Here is an 18,600-nt window from a genome sequence, read left to right as displayed (position 1 = left end):
CCACCCACCTGCACCCGTCTGTTCTGGGGCTCAGTGCCACTCACCCTGTGTGTGACCAACGGGATTGGCCAGGCCATCTTGGGCAAGCATGGCCGACCCTGCCTGCCCCCCTGCAGACGGGCCCAGGTGTGTGCCTGCTGTGGACTCTCAGTGTCTGAGGGGCCCTGGCAGCGTGGCCCACTGCATCCAGGCAGCACGCTGTCCTGGGGTCCCTGGCACCTGCAGTTCTGGGGAGTCCACGGGGCTGCCTGTCGGCCATGGGTCAGGCGTCTCCATGTAAGGCCAAGGGTCTGAGTATGGGCGCCGTGCCACACTCCCTGCCTGGCAGTGGTCTCATGGGGAGAGAACACGTGGGCCACCCGCCTGCCGTCCTGCCCATAGTCCCTGCCCTGCCCGAAGGTGCCCGGTGGGGTCAAGCCCACTGCAGCCAGCTGAGCAGGGCCTCACCTGGGCAGCGAGCCACTTCCTGCCCCCGGCCCACCCCGCCGGCCCCTCCCGTCTGTGCTCTGGATGCGCTCCGGTTGCCCCGGGAACCACACAAACAGAGCGGCCTGCTGTGCTCCGGAAGTGGGTGCCCGGGGGTCAGTGGGCACAGACGTGTGGTGCCACCAGTTGTGACACCGCAGGCTGGCCACGGAGCCCCGCCCACCGCCCCTCACCCTGCGCAGGGCGGGGCTCCGTCTGCTGGTCAGCACGGGCGGGGGGCGGTCCTCACCCCCCACCCAGCCCTGCGGGGCCCCCCGGCTGCGCCACAGGGAAGGGCCCCAGTGGCTCCAAGGGATCCGGCAGCCCCGCCCCCGTGGGGTCCCTGGCCCAGCTGGTCCTCAGTCAGCCTCGCTTCCCACGTCCTCCAGGCCATGCGCCCGGCCAGCCCTGACCCGGGCACCAGCTCTGACCCAGGCACCAACCCTGGACCCGGGCACCAGCTCTGACCCAGGCACCAACCCTGGACCCGGGCACCAGCCCTGACCCGGGCACCAGCCCTCCGGTCAGCCCTGCCCTCTGGCCCAGCTCACTGTAGCCCTCATGGTGGTCCCCGTGTCCCCTAGCTGGCCCGGGCTTCCCTCACCCCATGCCTGGCACCCAGAGCCTGGGGTCTGCGCTGGAGGCTGGAGGACGGGGAGCCGAGCAGCTTCGGGCAAAGCGGCCCCCGCTGAGGCTGGCCACGCCCTGCGGGTGGTGGGTCCGAGGAGGCCCATGCAGGCCGTAAACGGGCGCCCGGAGCCCAGGGTCTCTGCCGAGCTGAGCGCCGCAGGGGCCGTGGGAGCCTGAACCCAACGGCAGTGCTGAGTGAGGAGGGCCCAGGAGGCCGGCCCTGCCCAGAGCCCACACATGGCAGTGCCCCGTAGACCCTGCTGGCGGGCAGGGAGTGGGCCAGAGGCCCTGCCCGCCACGCCCAGGCGGCCCTTGCAGAGCGGGCCTGTGCACCCCAACCCTCCCCGCAGGACCGTCCTGGGAAGCAGGGCAGGGCTGAGGGGAGCCAGAGCTGTGCTTCCTCCTGTTTGGTTTCCATGGGGACAGTGTGTTGGTCCCTGGAGAGATTGTGCAGAGGGTGGATCTGAGCGCGTGAGGTCACCCTGGGAGCTCCGGGCGGGGGATGCCGAGAGGGCTGGGGGGAATAGAGAGACAGACAGACAGACAGAGACAGACAGAGACAGACACAGAGAAACAGGGACAGACAATCACAGACGACAGTCGCGGGGCCAGTGGCCACAGAGGCTCACCGGCAGGTGTTTGAACCCTCCCACCCTCCTCGTTTTCCTGAGGACTCACGCTCAGCACGGCCCTGCTGCCCCAAGGACCCCCACCATCCCTTCCGGTACCAGCTTGGTGCCCACCGGCACGCACAGGCCTGGCCTGCTCCTCCAGGAGGCTCGGCAGGGGTCTCAGGGCCACAGCTGATCCTGCTCTGTCCTTGCAGGACAAAGGGTTCCGGGGTTGGCAGGGCACGCGGCTGCCAGAGGGGCAGGCCTGCTCCCTGCCGCCAGCCACGTATGGGCCCCCCAGCGGCTGAGGGCCCAACCACCCGCCTCCTGGACGGTCCCCCAGGTGGCTGAGGGCCCAACCACCCGCCTCCTGGACGGTCCCCCAGGTGGCTGAGGGCCCAACCACCCGCCTCCGGGACGGGCCCCGCAGCTGCCTGGGCCGAGTTGCTCCTTGACGCCCCCTGCAGGTGACCGGCGGGATATTCTTCTTCCACTTCTTAGCCCATCTGGTCGCCATTTCCATTGACCCGGCCGAAGCCAGCGTCCGCTTGAAGAACTACTCTCAGCCTATGCCGACCTTCGACCGGTCCAAACACCCGCACGTCATCCAGAACCAACACTGCCATCTCTGCGAGGTCCCCGTGTGCGTGTCTGGGGGGGACGGCCATGGCAGGGGCGCCGGGCTGTGTCCCGGGCCGGGCCGTACTCGGGCGCCCCTGCTCCCAGGCAGGTGCCTGGCCCAGACCCCTCTCAGAGAGGCGGGGTCCCGGGCACAGCCCCCCGCCCCCTCCTGGGCCGAGCGCCCGTCTGAGGTCTCAGACAGCCGCTGACCTCCGCCCGATCACTTCCCCCAGCTGCTCAGGGCCCCGGGGGCGTCCGTGGGCGGGCGGGAGCGACTGGAAGCAGGCCGGGGGAAGACGCCCACTGCATCGGGTGGACCCGCCCACTGCATCGGGTGGACCCTCTGAGCAGACGGGGTCTGCCCGGCCCCCCACCGCACAGCCTACTGACAGGCTGCCCCGTCCACCCTCCCTCCCAGGAGTGCCAAAGCCAAGCATTGCAGCGCCTGCAACAAGTGTGTCTCAGGCTTTGACCATCACTGCAAATGGCTGAACAACTGCGTGGGAAGCAGAAATTACTGGTGAGGGTCCCCCCCCCTCCCCCAATGGCAGAGGGGCCCTGGTGGAGGGCAGCACCAGGGCAGGGCCCGCCTGCTCAGCGCCCCTCCTCCAGGGCACACCCCTTAGGGTGCCTGCTCCCTGCCCGCACGCCTGGAGGAGGGCCAAGGGGGGCAAGCTCACGGGCGCTGCAGGTCCTGACGCAGAGCAGGCTGAGTGGGGCTCCAGGAGGCAGGTGGGCCCAGGAGTCCCCACGTCCACAGGCAGGGTCAGCAGGACGGGGCCACCGGGGAACAGGGGGTCAGAGGCCTGGGGGCAGGTGTAAGGGACCTTCAGGAAAAGTGGGGAATCAACTAGACCCTGTTAAACAATCAGATCCTGTTTAACATTGAAAACGTTAAAGGTGTAACATCAGGAAGACTGAGGGAAGACACTTCAGTGAAACCACACTCTTGAGAGTTGCTGCCTAGGGTTTATTGTTTTGGAGGAAGAGATATTATTCTGGTCACAGGCTCTTGACAAGGGTTCTGGGGCCCAGCAGGGGCCCAGGGGGCTTGGCGGGGGTCCTGGGGCTCGGCAGGGACACACCGGAGCTGGCGGCCCCGCTCCTGGGCCGTCAGGCCTCCAGGCACTCAGCCAGCTCTGCCCGCAGGTGCTTCTTCAGCTCGGTGGCCTCTGCTTTGGCCGGTCTGCTCTGCATCATCGTCATCCTTCTGTACATCTTCTTGCAGTACTTCTTCAACCCCGCCGCCCTGCGCACCGACTCACGCTACCGGAGTGCGCACCCCCCCTGCCCCCCAGGCTGGCCGTCCGCCCACCGCCCGCCCACCCAGGGTGCCACACTGGGCAATCTGGGCCCAAGTACCTGTCCAGACCTAGTTGTGGGCTGAAGACATTTCAGCTGAAACTCGGCCTTCACTGGCCCACACACAACCCCTCCCTGCTTTTCCTCAGTTGGTTGTTGGAAACTGTGGTTGGGGTGCCCGGTCCCCTTGTCACAGAGGACTATGTCCTGGAAATGCCCCAAGGTGGTGGCTGTGGTCTTTCAGCTGTAGGGACAGTGGGGAGGCCAGCACAGTGGACGCCAGGGTCAGGCTCTGTGACCTGGGCACTTAGTTACCCTCTCCGAGCCTCACCTTCCAGATCCATAAAGGGAATCAATGCCCACTGCAGAGAGGAGGGGCTGCAAGGGCACTTAGGTTAGGCAGGGCAATGAGGAGGCGCCACCTGGGCAGGGAGGGGCTCATCTGGGCAGGGAGGGGCTCATCTGGGAAGGGAGGGGCCACCTGCACAGGGAGGGGCTCGCTGGGTAGGCAGGGAGGGGCTCTCTCCAGCTGGTGTCCCCGCCCCCACTGCCAAGGCTGACCCTGGGATGCACCCGATGAGGCTCTGCCTCCACAGGTATCTCCAACAAGGACACGTGGCTGCTCTTCCTCCCGATCTCCCCCGTGAGGACCAGCAAAGGCGTCCTCCTGGCGCTCGGGCTGCTGGTGCTGCTGCTGGCGCTCATCAGCCTGCTGCTGCTCGGCCACCTGCTCTTCTTCCACCTCTACCTGAGTACGTGCTCCCCAGGCTCCCCTCTACTGAGTACGTGCTCCCCAGGCTCCCCTCTACTGAGCACGTGCTCCCCAGGCTCCCCTCTACCTGAGCACGTGCTCCCCAGGCTCCCCTCTACCTGAGCACGTGCTCCCCAGGCTCCCCTCTACCTGAGCACGTGCTCCCCAGGCTCCCCTCTACTGAGCACGTGCTCCCCAGGCTCCCCTCTACCTGAGCACGTGCTCCCCAGGCTCCCCTCTACCTGAGCACGTGCTCCCCTGAGCACGTGCTTCCCAGGTTGGCTGGCCTTCACCCCTGTGCTCACACAGGTCCCCAGCAGGCCGCCTCCTCCAGCAGTGAGTTCAGGGTAGAAAGGAACACCCCAGAGGGCAGAGGGCTGAGTTCTAGTCTGAGACCCGCCGAAACACAGAGGGGTTAGAAAGTGGGCGGTGACAGTGTTGAGAGAGATGAGAGGATGGAGTCTGTGAGGCAGGAACAGGGCATTTAGAGAAGCACCCGCCAGAATCCCTGATGATGAAGAACACTGAACTTGCCAATTGCGTCTGCAGCTCCTGGTGGTGGGGGGCGGGGAGGTGGCCAGGACGGGGCCCCGCAGACAGGGGGCCTGAGGCGGAGCCACCAGGCCAGTTCACAGACGCGGCCGCCTGGCCCGGCTATGAGTCCTCATCGAGCCTGCGGGGGAGACGGCCTCAGGCGGAGGCGCGAGGAGGCGCTGGGCAGCCGCACGGAGGCTGTGAGGGTCTGACCGGGGACGCAGGCCTGTCCTGCCTCTCCTCCTCTGTGTGCTCTGGCCACGCCCGTGTCACACCAGGCGGGCTCCAGAGACGTGCAGAGCCTGCCGGCACCCATGTCTGGGGGGGCCTTTGTGCAGACCTGGGCAGAAGATTGGATGTCTTCACTAGAATGTCAACAAGGTCCAGTTCGTGTCCTCAGACTGCGACGGCCTCTGAGGCAGTGTGTGCAGTTAACGGAGAAAGAATTCAAGGCTCCAGAAGAAACAGCCCTTGTAGGAGCCCCCGGGGAGGGGGCGAGGTGGGGGAGGGGCTGAGCCGGGCCCCCCCTTGGGAGCAGACCCCCCCCCCCCGCCCACGGGGGCTGTGGGGGCGGCGGTCTTCTGTCTGCTCCTCAAGCTGCAAATAGGCTTCTGTGGGTGGCCTTTTCTCTTTCCAGAAATAATTATAAACCATCTGTTCCCATGTTTGTCAGTTTTCAGGGAAAGAAATGGAAAGTTAGCCCCCACCCCGCACCACCAGGGTGGAGACACAGGACCGGATCGTGTCTCCTTTTGTTAGTAGTGATCTTCTGTTGAGAAACATGTTAGAGACTCTTTAATAACCTGAGTCTGTCTGCCACGTGCTGGCCACTGTCTCACCTTAAGACAGAGCTGAGCTCCACACTTGCCGCATCCACGCTGACTTTACGGGTCTGTGAGGCCCCCGGGACGGGGGCTGGTGGGCTCCACGGGTGCGGGCACCTGCTGGCTTCGGCCCGAAGGTCAGCCAGGCTTGGGGTGGCCTTCCGGCCACTGCCCAGGCTCCCGGTCAGGAGCCACCTCCCAGCACTGCGGGCCGTGGACGGGTGGCTGGTGACTGTCTCTTGCCTGCTTTCTCCTTTCCAGTGGCCAAAAGGTTGAGCACGTTTGATTACATGACGCAGGGCCGCCAACAGCAGGACTCGAAACACCAGACAGGGCAGAGGGATGTGCGTTTACAAATAGAAGACCTGTCACAGGTACCGGCATCCCTGCTCCCCCATCTATCCGTCCAGGACTGGGTAGGGGGCCCAAGGTCACCTGGAGGCCGGGACCTCTGTGTTGGTGTGGCGGGGGTGGGGTGTGGCACATATATGCGAGTGTTTTGGGGGGGGTGTATGTGATGCAGTGCACGTGTGGGGTTCTGTGTATGTGGCTCTTTGGCGAGTCCTGTGGGTGTGGGTGTTGTATCGTTTCTGAATTGACTCTCCACAAGATCAAGCCAGCAGGGCTGACACCTTTCCGACCCACCCATTTTTGCAGCTCCTCATCGAAGTTAACTTTTAGTCTTTAAAGGTCACCATTCAGAAAATGAAAATATAAGCCACAGAGAGAAACAATCATTTGCAAATCATATATATGTACCCAGAATATACATAGAACTTTCAAAATTCAGTTACAAGAACACTGATCAGGTTTTTTAAATGGGCAAAATATCTGCACACACTTCACCAACAGGGATCCCATGGGTGGCAGACAAACCCAGATGGTGAACATCAGCATCATTCCCCCTTAAGGAAACACAAGCTGAAACCACGATGAGACACCGCCACTTGGCCTCCAGAGTGGCCGTGACCAAAAAGCCCAACCCCCAGGGCTCGCACGTGGCTGGTGGCGTATGAAGCTACAGCACTTTGCAAAGAGTTGGCATTTTCTTAAAAAGTAAAATAAGTACATCTCACGTGACCCAGCCTTCTACTTCCTGTCTCTTACTAATGAGAAGCAGAGATGCACAGATGAGCAAGGGCGCAGGGAAGGGGCTCCCCTGTGAGACCCTCGTCCGGGACCCCGAGACCCCGAGGCAGCCCTGCTCCAAGTGAGCTGCAGATGACACGGGCGCTGTGTTGATAAGCTCAGGGTCGTCATTGTGTGACTGCTTTCCCCCCACAGCGTCTGCACAGCCCCCTGGGACCCTCCGAGCAGGGGTAAGTCGCCATTTCCTTAGAGCTGTTTTTTACGTCTGAAACAGCTACATTCTTCTCAACTGCCTTGCTTTTAAAAAATCACTCTTTTTTTCACAGAGTATCCTCCATACTCCTTGCTAATACTTTCATTATTTTTATTTGCTTCATATTTTGGTTTTTAAATCATCTTCTATTAATTTATTTAGTGAAGTAGGAGCCAAGGTTGTCTTATTACAGCGTAACTGGTGGTTGTCGTTAACTAAATGGTCCACTTTACCTCATCAAATCCAAAGGCACCTTCCTGATACCCCAAGTTTCCCTGGAAGCTGATCCGTCTGCTTCTTGATGATGGTCTGTCGTCTGCTGTGTGTCCTACAGGACACTGGGCTGTTTTCAGGACTGGACTTCATTTTTTGTTGTTCCCTCACTAAGTTGAGTCTGACTCTCAACCCCATGGACTGCAGCACGCCAGGCTGCTCTGTCCTGCACTGTCTCGCGGAGTCTGCTCAAACTCATGTGCATTGAGCTGGTGATGCTGTCTAACCACCTCATCCTCTGTTGCCCCCTTCTCCTTTTGCCTTCAATATTTCCCAGCATCAGGGTCTTTTCCAGTGAGTCAGTTCTCATCAGGTGGCCAAAGGATTGGAGCTTCAGCTTCAGCATCAGTCCTTCCAATGAATATTCAGGATTGACTTCCTTAAGGATTGACTGGTTTGATCTCCTTGCAGCCCAAGGGACTCTCAAGAGTCTTCTCCAATACTACAATTCAAAAGCATCATTTTTTCAGCACTCAGCCATCTATATGATCCAACTCTTACAACCGTACATGACTACTGGGAAAACCAGAGCTTTGACTATACAGACCTTTGTCAGCAAAGTGATGTCTTTGCTTTTTAATATGCTGTCTAGGTTTGTCGCAGCTTTCCTTCCAAGGAGCAAGTGTCTTTTAATTTCATGGCTGCAGTCACTGTCAATAGTGATTTTGGAGCCCAGAAAATAAAGTCTGTCACCCTTTCTACTTTTTCCCCTTCTATTTGCCATGAAGTGATGGGACCTGATGCCATGATCTTAGTTTTTTGAACTAAGCCATCCTTTTCACTGTCCCCTTTCACCCTCATCAAGAGGTTCTTTAATTCCTCTTCTTTCTGCCATTAGAGTGGTATTGTCTGCATATCTCTTATAAGTTAAACAGAGTGAGAATATACAGCCTTGATGTACTCCTTTCCCGATTTGGAACCACTCAGCTGTTCCATGTCCAGTTTCAACTGTTGCTTCTTGACTCTTACACAGGTTTCTCAGGAGACAGGCAAGGTGGTCTGGTATTCCCAATCTCCCGAAGAATTTTCCACAGTTTGTCGTGATCCTCACAAAGGTTTAGCGTAGTCAATGAAGCAAAAGTAGATGTTTTTCTGGAATTCCCTTGCCTTCTCTATGATCCAATGAATGTTGGCAATTTGATCTCTAGTTCCTCTGCCTTTTCTAAATCCAACTCATACATCTGGAAGTTCTCAGTTCACGTATAGCTGAAGCCTAGCTTGAAGGATTTTGAGCATAACCTTACTAATATGTGAAATGAGTACAATTGTCCTATAGTTTGAACATTCTTTGACATTGCCCTTCTTTAGGACTGGAATGAAAACTGACCTTTTTGAATCCTGTGGCCCCTGCTGAGTTTTCCAAATTTGCTGACATATTGACATGCTGACTTTAACAGCACCATCTTTTAGGATTTTAAATAGTTCAGCTGGAATTCCATCACCTGCACGAGCTTTGTTCACAGTGATGCTTCCTGAGGGCCACTTCCTTTCACACTCCAGGGTGTCTGACTCTAGGTGAGGAGGTCATGAGGACATTTTGTACATAGTTCCGTGTATCCTTGCCACTTCTTAATCTCTTCTGCCTCTATTAGGTCCGCACCATTTCTGTCCTCATTCCTTTGATAGCTCCAATTTTCTTGAAGAGATCTCTAGTCTTTCCCATTCTATTGTTTTCCTCTGTTTCTTTGCATTGGTCATAGAAGAAGGCTTTCTTATCTCTCCTTGCTGTTTTCTGGAACTCTGCATTCAGTTGGGTATATCTTTCCCTTTCTCCCTTGCTTTTTGATTCTCTTCTTTGCTCAGCTATTTGTAAAGTCTCCTCAGACAACCACTTTGCCTTCTTGCATTTCTTTTTCTTTGGGATGGTTTTGGTCACTGCCACCTGTACAATGTTATTAACCTCTGTCCATAGTTCTTCAGGCAGTCTGCCTATCAGATCTAATCCCTTGAGTCTATTAATCATAAGAGATTTGGTTTAGGTCATACCTGAATGGCCTAGTGATTTTCCCTACTTTCTTCAATTTAAATCTGAATTTTACAAAAGGAGCTGATGATATGAGCCAGAGTCAGCTCTAGCTCATGTTTTTGCTGACTATATAGAGCTTCTCCATCTTCAGCTGCAAAGAATATAGTCTATCTAATTTCGGTATTGATCATCTGGTGATGTCCATATCTAGAGTTATCTCCTGTGTTGTTGGAAGAGGGTGTTTGCTATGACCAGTGCGTTCTCTTCACAGAACTCTTGTTAGCCTTTGCCCTACTTCATCCTGTACTCCAAAGCCAAACTTGCCTGTTAGTGCAGGTATCTCTTGACTTCCTACTTTGCACTCCAATCCCTTATGAAGAAAAGGATGTCTTTTTTTAGGTGTTAGTTCTAGAAGGTCTTGTAGGTCATCATAGAACCAGTCAACTTCAGCTTCTTTGGCTTCAGTGGTTGGGGCATAGACTTGGATTAGTGTGATGTTGAATGGTTGGCCTTGGAAACAAACGGTGAGTCGTAGACACAGCCTGGGGGGATGCTGCTGGAGCAGGTCAGGCATCTGGGCTTCTGGAGACCTGGGAATATGCGCGAACCCTGGGCACTGCTGTGTCTCACGGGTGTTCAGTGGAAGCACTTTGTGGGACTTTACAGAGTGTGTCTCTAGCAGCAGTGATCAGACCGGTTTATTGGGCATGTTCCTTTTGGACTGTTAGCTACTGTGGGACTGTAACTGGACTGGATTATTGGGACTGACCAGCCAGAATGAAAACGTGCATGGGGATGACCACACACAGGCAGGTGTGCACTGTCTAATCTTGCAGGCGTGGCCTGTGCCCGTTCCCATTGCTACACAGACCGAGTGACCAAGAGGACACGGTCCCAGCGGCTCACCCCGCTGGGCTGTGCACAAGCGGGTCAAGACTCCCGGGGCCGCGCCCCCCCGCGGATGCTGGGTCTGGAGCTTTGACCGGCCCGCCCTGTTCTCACGCCCCACCTTCAGGTCGGTAGCAGAGGCCGAGTCCCCTTCTTGTTCCTGTGATGACGCCACCCCCCGAGGGTGTCCAGGACGAGCGTCCCGGGTCCATCTCCCGGGGCCTCCGCAGGGAGGGGCCGTGCCGTGGCCCTTGTGCGCTTCTGCAGGCCCCTGCCCCACTGCTGCTCAGACTGGCACGTGCAGGGGCCGGGGTGCTCGGCGGGGAGAAGCCCCTCTTCTGGCGCCCCCGGGGCTGGCAGTCGTGGGCACGCGCAGCCCCGTGCGGGCCTCCCGGCAGCCGCTCGGAGCCCTGCGGGGGAGGAGGGCCGTGTGTTGCACCCCAACCTCAGCCAGGCTCCCCCCGCCGCCCCCGCTAATTACACCCGCTCCCCACCCCCAACCGTCCTCACAGAGAGACGCCCGAGGAGCTCCCCCCCCCACCGTCCTCACAGAGAGACGCCCGAGGAGCTCCCGCCCCCGCTAATTACACCCCCCCACCCCCACCGTCCTCACAGAGAGTCGCCTGAGGAGCTCCCGCCCCGCTAACTACACCCCCCCCACCCCCACCGTCCTCACAGAGAGTCGCCTGAGGAGCTCCCGCCCCGCTAACTACACCCCCACCCCCCCACCCCCACCGTCCTCACAGAGAGTCGCCCGAGGAGCTCCCGCCCCCTTCCCGGCACTCGAGTCTGTGTGCCACCGCCACCGCCACCGTACAGCCAGAGGACACCCCGACGTCGCTGAAGGTGAGCCCCCAGCCTCCGGCATGAGCCGCCCCACAGGGCCAGAGCCCAGGGCTGGGCCCCAGGCCCTCCAAGAACCAGGGCAGAGCCGGGTTTGGAACCGCTGTGTGAGCTGAAGCCTTTATGTGGTACCTGGGGAGTGCCGCTCACGGAGGGGAGCAAGGAGGTGGGGACAGAAGAGAAAGTGAGGGACAGATGCTGCTGAACCGCGGGGGTATACTGAGTGTGATGTGTGAGTGTGAGTGGTGTGTGTGTGTGTGTGTGACGTGTGTTTTCTGTGGAGTGTGTGTGTGAGTGCGATGTATGTATTCTGTATGTGATGTGTGTGTTCTCTCTGTGTATGTTCTGTTTATGTGTGAGTGTGATGTGTGAGTGGTGTGTGTGTGTGATGTGATGTGTGTGTTTTGTGTGTGAGTGTGATGTGTTAGTGTGGTGTGTGAGTGTGATGTGAGTGGTGTGTGTGTGATGTGTGTGTATTCTGTGTGTATTGTGTGTGTGTGTTTGTGTGTGTATTCTTTCTCTGTGTTCTGTGTGTGTGAATGTGTGTTGTGTGTGTGTATGTGTGGTATGAGGGTGTAACGTGTGAGCATGCTCCATCATCTCCGTCATTCCCAGGATGGAGCCAGCGGGGCTGCCTCTCTTCAGCCCCCTGAGGTCAGGGGCTCCGGGGTCTCTGGTGGGTGAATGTGAGCAGGTTTGTGACTGTGCTGATTCCTGCAGGCGACTGGTGACTTCACTTTCTCTGCAGTGGAAGTTCATCTCACGAGCCCTGGAGGGCCTCAGCAAGGGGGCTGTTTGTAATGATGTAGAACTAGGAGGGGGGTTAGTACCCGCCTTTGGCTGCAGCAATGTTTCCCTTGTTTACACTTGTGCCAGCAGCTTCCACTCGAGGTCTGGAAGCACATTCATGGGAACCTATAATCCTGTCCCTGTGCCAGATTCAACCACTAAATGTGACATCCACTCCAAGGTGGGAGCAGGCAATCAGGGGTTATGCTTTGCTGTCATAGAAGCCAGGGTGACCCCAGGTTCCAGTGTGCCTGGGACAGTCCCATTGGACACCCGCTGCCAGCCCTGACCATGCAGCCACCACCCTGACGGACACTTGTCATTGACCATTGTGTTAAATCTCAGCAAAGGGTCTCCTGGATGCAGCTTTGATACATTTATTTGGTGGCAAACAGCAGAGAACGAGGCCATCTCTAAGATTCTAAGAGCTGAAAGCTTTGTCTCTCCTGCACAGGAGGACACATCATCTTTGGCATTCAGGAAAGTGAAATCCAAATTACCAATGTGCCGATGACTTGCAAGTGCAAAAATAGTAACGTCATGGGTTTGGGTCTCTTAAACTTTTCTATACTTAATTGTAAGTATTCCAAGGTTGAAACATGCTTTATTCCTTAAGAAAGGGATTTACCATTCTACTTAATTGATACAAATTACTAAACGATTCAAGAAGAAATAGAAAATTCAAATGGACATATAACAAGTAAAAACTGTGAACTAGTAATTTTAAATTCTCCACAAAGAAAATCCTAGACCCTAATGGCTTCATTGGTGAATTATACCTGATGTTTTAAGGGGAAAAAAAAAACCAAATCAATCATGCACAAACTTTCAGAAAATGGAAAAGAAAGAAATACCACACAGTTCATCCTACGAGGTGAGTACATAATCAGTTCAGTTCAGTCACTCAGTCGTGTCCAACTCTGCGACCCCATGGACTGCAGCATGCCAGGCTTTCCTGTCTATCACCAACTCCTGAAGCTTACTCAAACTCATGTCCATCGAGTTGGTGACGCCATCCAACCATCTCATCCTCTGTATATATATGAGTACCTAATACTAAAGCCAGATCCTTTTGCCAAAAAAGAATCTTATAAGCTGATGTCACCCATGAACACAGAGGCAAATATCATTAAGCAGACACGGGCACCCACACAGAACAGGGTCATACACTGTGACTAAGGAAGGAGGATTCCAGAAATGCAAGGTCGGCTTAACATCTGAAAATGTATTCATGTAATAAACATATTAATACAATAAAGTACAATAAATATGAGCGCACCCAATCAGAAAAAGCATTTGTTAACAACACATCTAGATATGATAAAACAATTTCACAACCTAGGGTCGGAACCCCCTAAATCTGATAAGGAACTCTGATGAAACTTGCCACTAACTCATACTTAATTCATACTGAATGCTTTTCCCTTAAGACTCGGACCAAGACAAAAATGTGCATTCCAAACTTCTGACATTTTACTAAAAAGTTCCAGCCAGTACAGTAAAGCAAGAAATAGAAGTTAAAGGCATATATATCTGAAAGTGAAACTATATTTATTTGCAGGTAACGTGATCCTAACAAACCTGCAGAAAAGTTAATAGAAATAATAAGATAATTTAGCATGGTGGTAAGATGCAAAATCAATATTAAAAACTGAATTATATTCCTGCATACTAGCAGTGAAAAATCTGAAAATAGTACTGAGAAAACTATTCCATTCACAGCAGCATCAAAAAATAATAAAACCACAAATACAAAATCCGTATATGTAAAGCTACAAACTATTGTTGAGAGAAATTAAACACAATCCAAATAAATGGATTTTAAACCAAGATGCCAAGGCAATTCAATGGGGAGAAATGCATTTTCAATAATGGTACTGGAACAGTCAGTTACCCACAAGGAAAAAAATGAACCTAATGTGCTATTTCATAGCAGATACAAAAATAACTCAAAATCAATCTTAGAGCTAAATTTCAAGGGTAACTACAATACTTTGGGAAGAAAGCAGAATAAAATCTTGTGATCTTGAGTTAGGAAAGTTTTCTTTAATGTGATACCAAAAGCACTATTCAATAAAAATATGAAAAAAAATGGACTTCATAAAATGAAAAATATTTGCTCTTTGGAAGTCACCGTTTCAAAAATAAAAATACTTTTGGCTGGAGTATTTCCAAACCATCTACTTGTTTCCAGAATATACAAGGAATTTTCAAAACTCAATTATAAGAAAAATGATCCAGGTTTTAAAATGGGAAAAGATTTGAACAAACTCTGCACCAAAAAGAAAAGAAAAGGTGGCAAAAATAAGCACATGAAAAGATGGTCAACACCATTAGACAGGAGGGGAATGCAAATCAAAACCACAGGAAGACACCACCGCACAGGAGTCAGGGCTTCCCTGGCGGCTCAGTGGTAAAGAATCTGTCTGCAACACAGGAGATGCAGGTTCAATCCCTGTGTCAAGAATATCCCCTGGAGGAGGGCATGGCAACCCACTCCAGTACTCTTGCCTGGAGAATCCCACGAACAGAGGAGCCTGGTGGGCTACAGTCCATGGGGTGACAGGCAGACCCCACTGAGCACACACAAACTCATGCACACATGAATCAGAATGGCTAAAACTGAAAAGGCTAGCAATACCACGTGACGGTGAATCTGTAGAAGAACTGGGTGTCTAATACATTAAAACAAGGACTTAAAGTGACACCACCTGGGAAAGCTGTTTGGCAGTTTTCTTAAAACTTGACTATATTCGTGCTCACTAAGGAGAAATGAAGCCACCCCTGGGCACACAGCATGGCTGGGGAGGAAGGAAGCAGTCTCCTCGGTGAGAGCCTTCCCCTGCCCTCAGACATCCCTGCAACAGCATCACGTGAAGTCCACTAAGAACAGACTTGAAGTTTCTAAAAAAATAGCCTCAATATCGACAATGTCTTCTTGTGCAATGTTACTGATTTTTATTTATTCTCACAGAAATCAGTTGCCAACCTGAGTTCATCTGTACAGAGGTAAGTTAAATAAAATAGTTCACTTAACGTTACTAACAATTATTCATATCTCAGTTTTACTTATCTTGCAAAAAGTACAATAATTCTTCTCAGACTTCTTTACAACTAACATCTGAACAAATACATGAAAGTAAGACAACGCTCATCTATTTTCTATGCCAGCTGGAGAACATGGGCAGTGTTGAGTCTGAATGTCTTCTGTACGGTCCCTAATAACATTTGGTTTCTGTGAAGCTCCTGAAAGTCAGGCCGGCTCATTCTGAGTCAGGTGATCAGTTAACACTTACACTTAGGGCTTCCATGCAGTCACCCTTGATTCTCGTGGGAGATTGGCTCCAGGAGCCCTTGCATTTAACAGAATCCACGGATGCTAAAGTCCCATAGTTGGCCATCCATATCCATGTGTTCTGGATCCAAGGGCTCAACCAAACATAGACCTTTCAGTCAAAGATTCGATGATACTTGGATATGAGACCCATGAATCCAGAGGGCCAACGGTATACTGAAAAACACACACAAATATGTTAATCAGCACAGTTCAAACCTCTGTTGTTTGAGAGTCAACCGCTCTTCTTTTTTGAAGGGACACGATTTGGTCCACACCAGTCTGCCCTCTGGCCCCCCAAAACCCACTGTCTTCTGTCACACAGAATAATTCACTGCATCACAACTTCCCTGAATTCAACCATCAGCTCTAAGTCCCAAAGCCCATCATCTCAGTGGTGCAGATCAGTGATGGCTGAGACTCCAGGCAGGATTCATCCTGGACCAAAGTCCTCTCCATCTGTGAACCCGTGAAACCAAACAAGCCATTTGCTTCCAAAATACACTGAGGGGCCCGTCATAGGCTAGACACACCCATTCGAGAAGGAAGAAATCGGTAGGAAGCAAAGGTCACCAGTCCCAAGCCAGTCTGAAACCCAGCAGAGCAGATGCCTTAGATTTCAAGTGTTGAAAACAACCCCCTTTAGCTTGGTCATCTGTGGTATTGCCAGACCCACCAACTCCATGTCAGGAAGCCGGACCAGTTACCCATTTAAAGTGTGAGAATCAGTTGAGATTAGTTCCTCACTGCTGCTTCATTATTATATCGTAACGTAGGCTCGTGAACCAGTGTAAAAACAGTCGCACCCCCAACAGAAGCTCAAGGGTGACACCCAAGCAGCTATCAGCTCTCTTTCTACCCACATGTGCGACTTACAGGATTAAGATCAGATGACACACACTTGTCCGTCTGCCGTGCCATAGTTTACACCCCCAACTGTACATCCTGGATGGCTCTTGTGACCCTCCACGCAGACGTGATGGCTTCTCATTGGCAGTGTCGTCGTCCTCCACGGGCAGACCATGAGTTCGTCAGCCATCCCCCGACAGACTCTGAGGTTCTGGCCGGTGTGTCTTGTTCAGACAGTTTACCAGGAGTGTCTCCGTGCCCGTATTGTCAGGTGCGTGCGAGTGCTAAGTCGCTTCCATCATGTCTGACTCTTTGCTACCCTGTGGTCCGTAGCCTGCCAGGCTTCTCTGTCCATGGGATTCTCCAAGCGAGAATCCGGGAGTGGGTCGCCACGGCCTCCCCCAGGGGATCTTCCTGGTCCAGGGATCGAACCCACATCCCTCGCATTGCAGGTGGATCCTTTGCCGCTGAGCCGCCGAGGCAGCCCTGTTGTCAGGCGCAGCTGGCTTTACTTCGGTCGGACGTCCAAACGTCAAAGGGCTGCCTGTGCTAAATCGTCATAAGTCTTCACGATTACTTTCCCCAAAGCTAGAGTGACTCACACTTCCACCAGCTCCCCCAGACACTGCAGCACGAGAACAGTATCTTTGGTTTTATCCAAGTAAAACAAGTCATTGCTTCTATGTGCATTCCTCCTGATACTAGTGGGAATGTACATCATTTCATCTGTTTTGACCGTTCGACAATCTCTCTTGTGTGCATTGCATTAGGTTTTCAAATATTTTCCCCATTTTTATACTGGGGTATTTGTATATTATCCATTTTAAGAGCTCTTTGCCTATTGAAAATACTGATTAATTCTTTGTTCTGTGTGTCTAAAATATATTTCATCCAATCTGTCGTTTAAAAAGGTTTCTTTATTGCGTCTTTTGCAATGTAGAGGTCACAAATTTTTCTGAAGCATAATGTGTCAAATTTTTATTTTGTTTTTTAAAAACCTTCTTTGCTCCTGACTTCTCCAAACATTGCTCCAATAGTCTTTGTGTAATATTCTTGTAGTTTTATTTGCTTTCTTTGCACTTTGATCCTCATGCCATCTTGGTTTTTGGATACAGTGAGAGAGGGAACAAGGTCAGTGGTCCTCATGACATAGATGGCCCGCTGTCCCCTCTCTGTCTGGACCCACCTGCTTCTGCCTCCATCAGCTCTTTCTACTGCAGCCTCTCCTTACTCCCTAGTAGACAAATTCCTCTCAAGCCTTTTTCATTTTTCAAAATTTTTGACAATTCTTGCACATTTGCTTTTCCATGTAAACTTTCAAGTGATTTTGTCCAGTTCCAAGTCACCTGCATTTGGGGTTGGCATTGCGCTGAATACACCTTCACTCATGGGGGACCAGACTCCTCCCAGTGTCGCTGCCCCAGGTGGGGGCACAGAGTCGTCTCCCCTGGAGCCGGGGGGCACTGGAGGGCTGTGGCCCTGGGGTCACTGCATCCCTGTCCCGCATGCAGAGGGGCAGAGAGGGCCCACAGACCCGCAGGAGCGAGGAGCTTAGAGAAAGACGGCACTCGGCAGCGTCCCAAAGGCTGAGCGTTCCTGAGGTTCTTGCTTAGTTTAACAGCTGGCCAGGAAATGCAGTTCACCGTGCAAGGGCTGTTCTCTTTCAAAACCCAATAATTTTTCTTCCTGTTTTTCTTCCTTAGAAATCTGATTGGCAATACTAGCATGTAAATCCACATCACTTTGCATTTCACTTCAAAATATCATTTAACCATGATCCTTTAAGTAAAATCTAACAACATTTTCTATTTTTTCCTTTTCTGGTAAGAAAGACAGAAACTTAACTGGAACCAGGATGGTAGACTTTCCCCTTAAAATTTTTTTTTTCACATCAACGTGTATTTATTATAGAAAATTTGGAAATACAAATTCCCAGTATAAAAGCAAAAACACACAGAGTTCCCTGCCCACTAATAACTATTGCTGGGACATTGATTTGTATCTTTTACATCTTTCTTTCCAGTACCTTTTCTGTGCATTTATATATATATATATATATATATATATATATATAAAATGTTTTATTTTATAAAAGAATGACCATATACGATTCCTTAGGAGCCTCTTGTTTTACCTCACGTATTGTGAGGTTCTTTTTGTTAAAAGAAAATAACAAGACTTTTACGGGCACACTCACCCCCTTGGGCAGGCGTCACGTGCATCCTTACAGGAACATTCGTTTTCATTTCCAATCCAGCCTGTGTTCCTCCTCTTGGAAGAGGAGCCGGCCCTATTTAATAAAGGGTTAATGATGGGTAAAAGGTGATACAAGTAAGCTACAAATCCTCTAGATGAGATGGGAAGTAAATTACTGGTAGTCTTTTTGTCGCAGGGAATGTTTTCCGGGTAGCGTAGTTTCTGGGTCCAGTTGAGCAAATTGGCAGTGCTGACAGCCATTCCCAGCCCCACTCCCGAGGCTGATCCTCTTAGAGCCAGTTACAGCCAGTTAGAGCCAGTGGGATCGAGTTCACAGAGACCAGAAGTTTCTAAGCCTTGTGACACCTGCCAAAGGAGGGAA

General features: G+C 52.7%; 1 protein-coding gene across 1 annotated transcript in view; it reads left to right on the top strand.

The window, feature by feature from the left end:
- The window catches only part of LOC122454316 (protein S-acyltransferase 21-like), a 38,540-nt gene that overhangs the window by 6,117 nt on the left and 13,823 nt on the right, over positions 1-18,600 (top strand). Inside the window, exons 4-11 of the mRNA XM_043488692.1 lie at positions 2,174-2,349; positions 2,746-2,847; positions 3,477-3,601; positions 4,226-4,381; positions 6,000-6,112; positions 7,023-7,057; positions 10,954-11,053; positions 14,814-14,848. Of these exons, the coding sequence (XP_043344627.1) occupies positions 2,174-2,349; positions 2,746-2,847; positions 3,477-3,601; positions 4,226-4,381; positions 6,000-6,112; positions 7,023-7,057; positions 10,954-11,053; positions 14,814-14,848 (842 nt within the window). The remainder of the gene's footprint in view (positions 1-2,173; positions 2,350-2,745; positions 2,848-3,476; positions 3,602-4,225; positions 4,382-5,999; positions 6,113-7,022; positions 7,058-10,953; positions 11,054-14,813; positions 14,849-18,600) is intronic.

Source organism: Cervus canadensis, chromosome 16 (genome assembly GCF_019320065.1).
Source record: "Cervus canadensis isolate Bull #8, Minnesota chromosome 16, ASM1932006v1, whole genome shotgun sequence".
Taxonomy (NCBI): Eukaryota; Metazoa; Chordata; class Mammalia; order Artiodactyla; family Cervidae; genus Cervus; species Cervus canadensis.
Note: the sequence above shows the minus strand (reverse complement) of the source record. Positions and strands in the feature narration are given on the sequence as shown.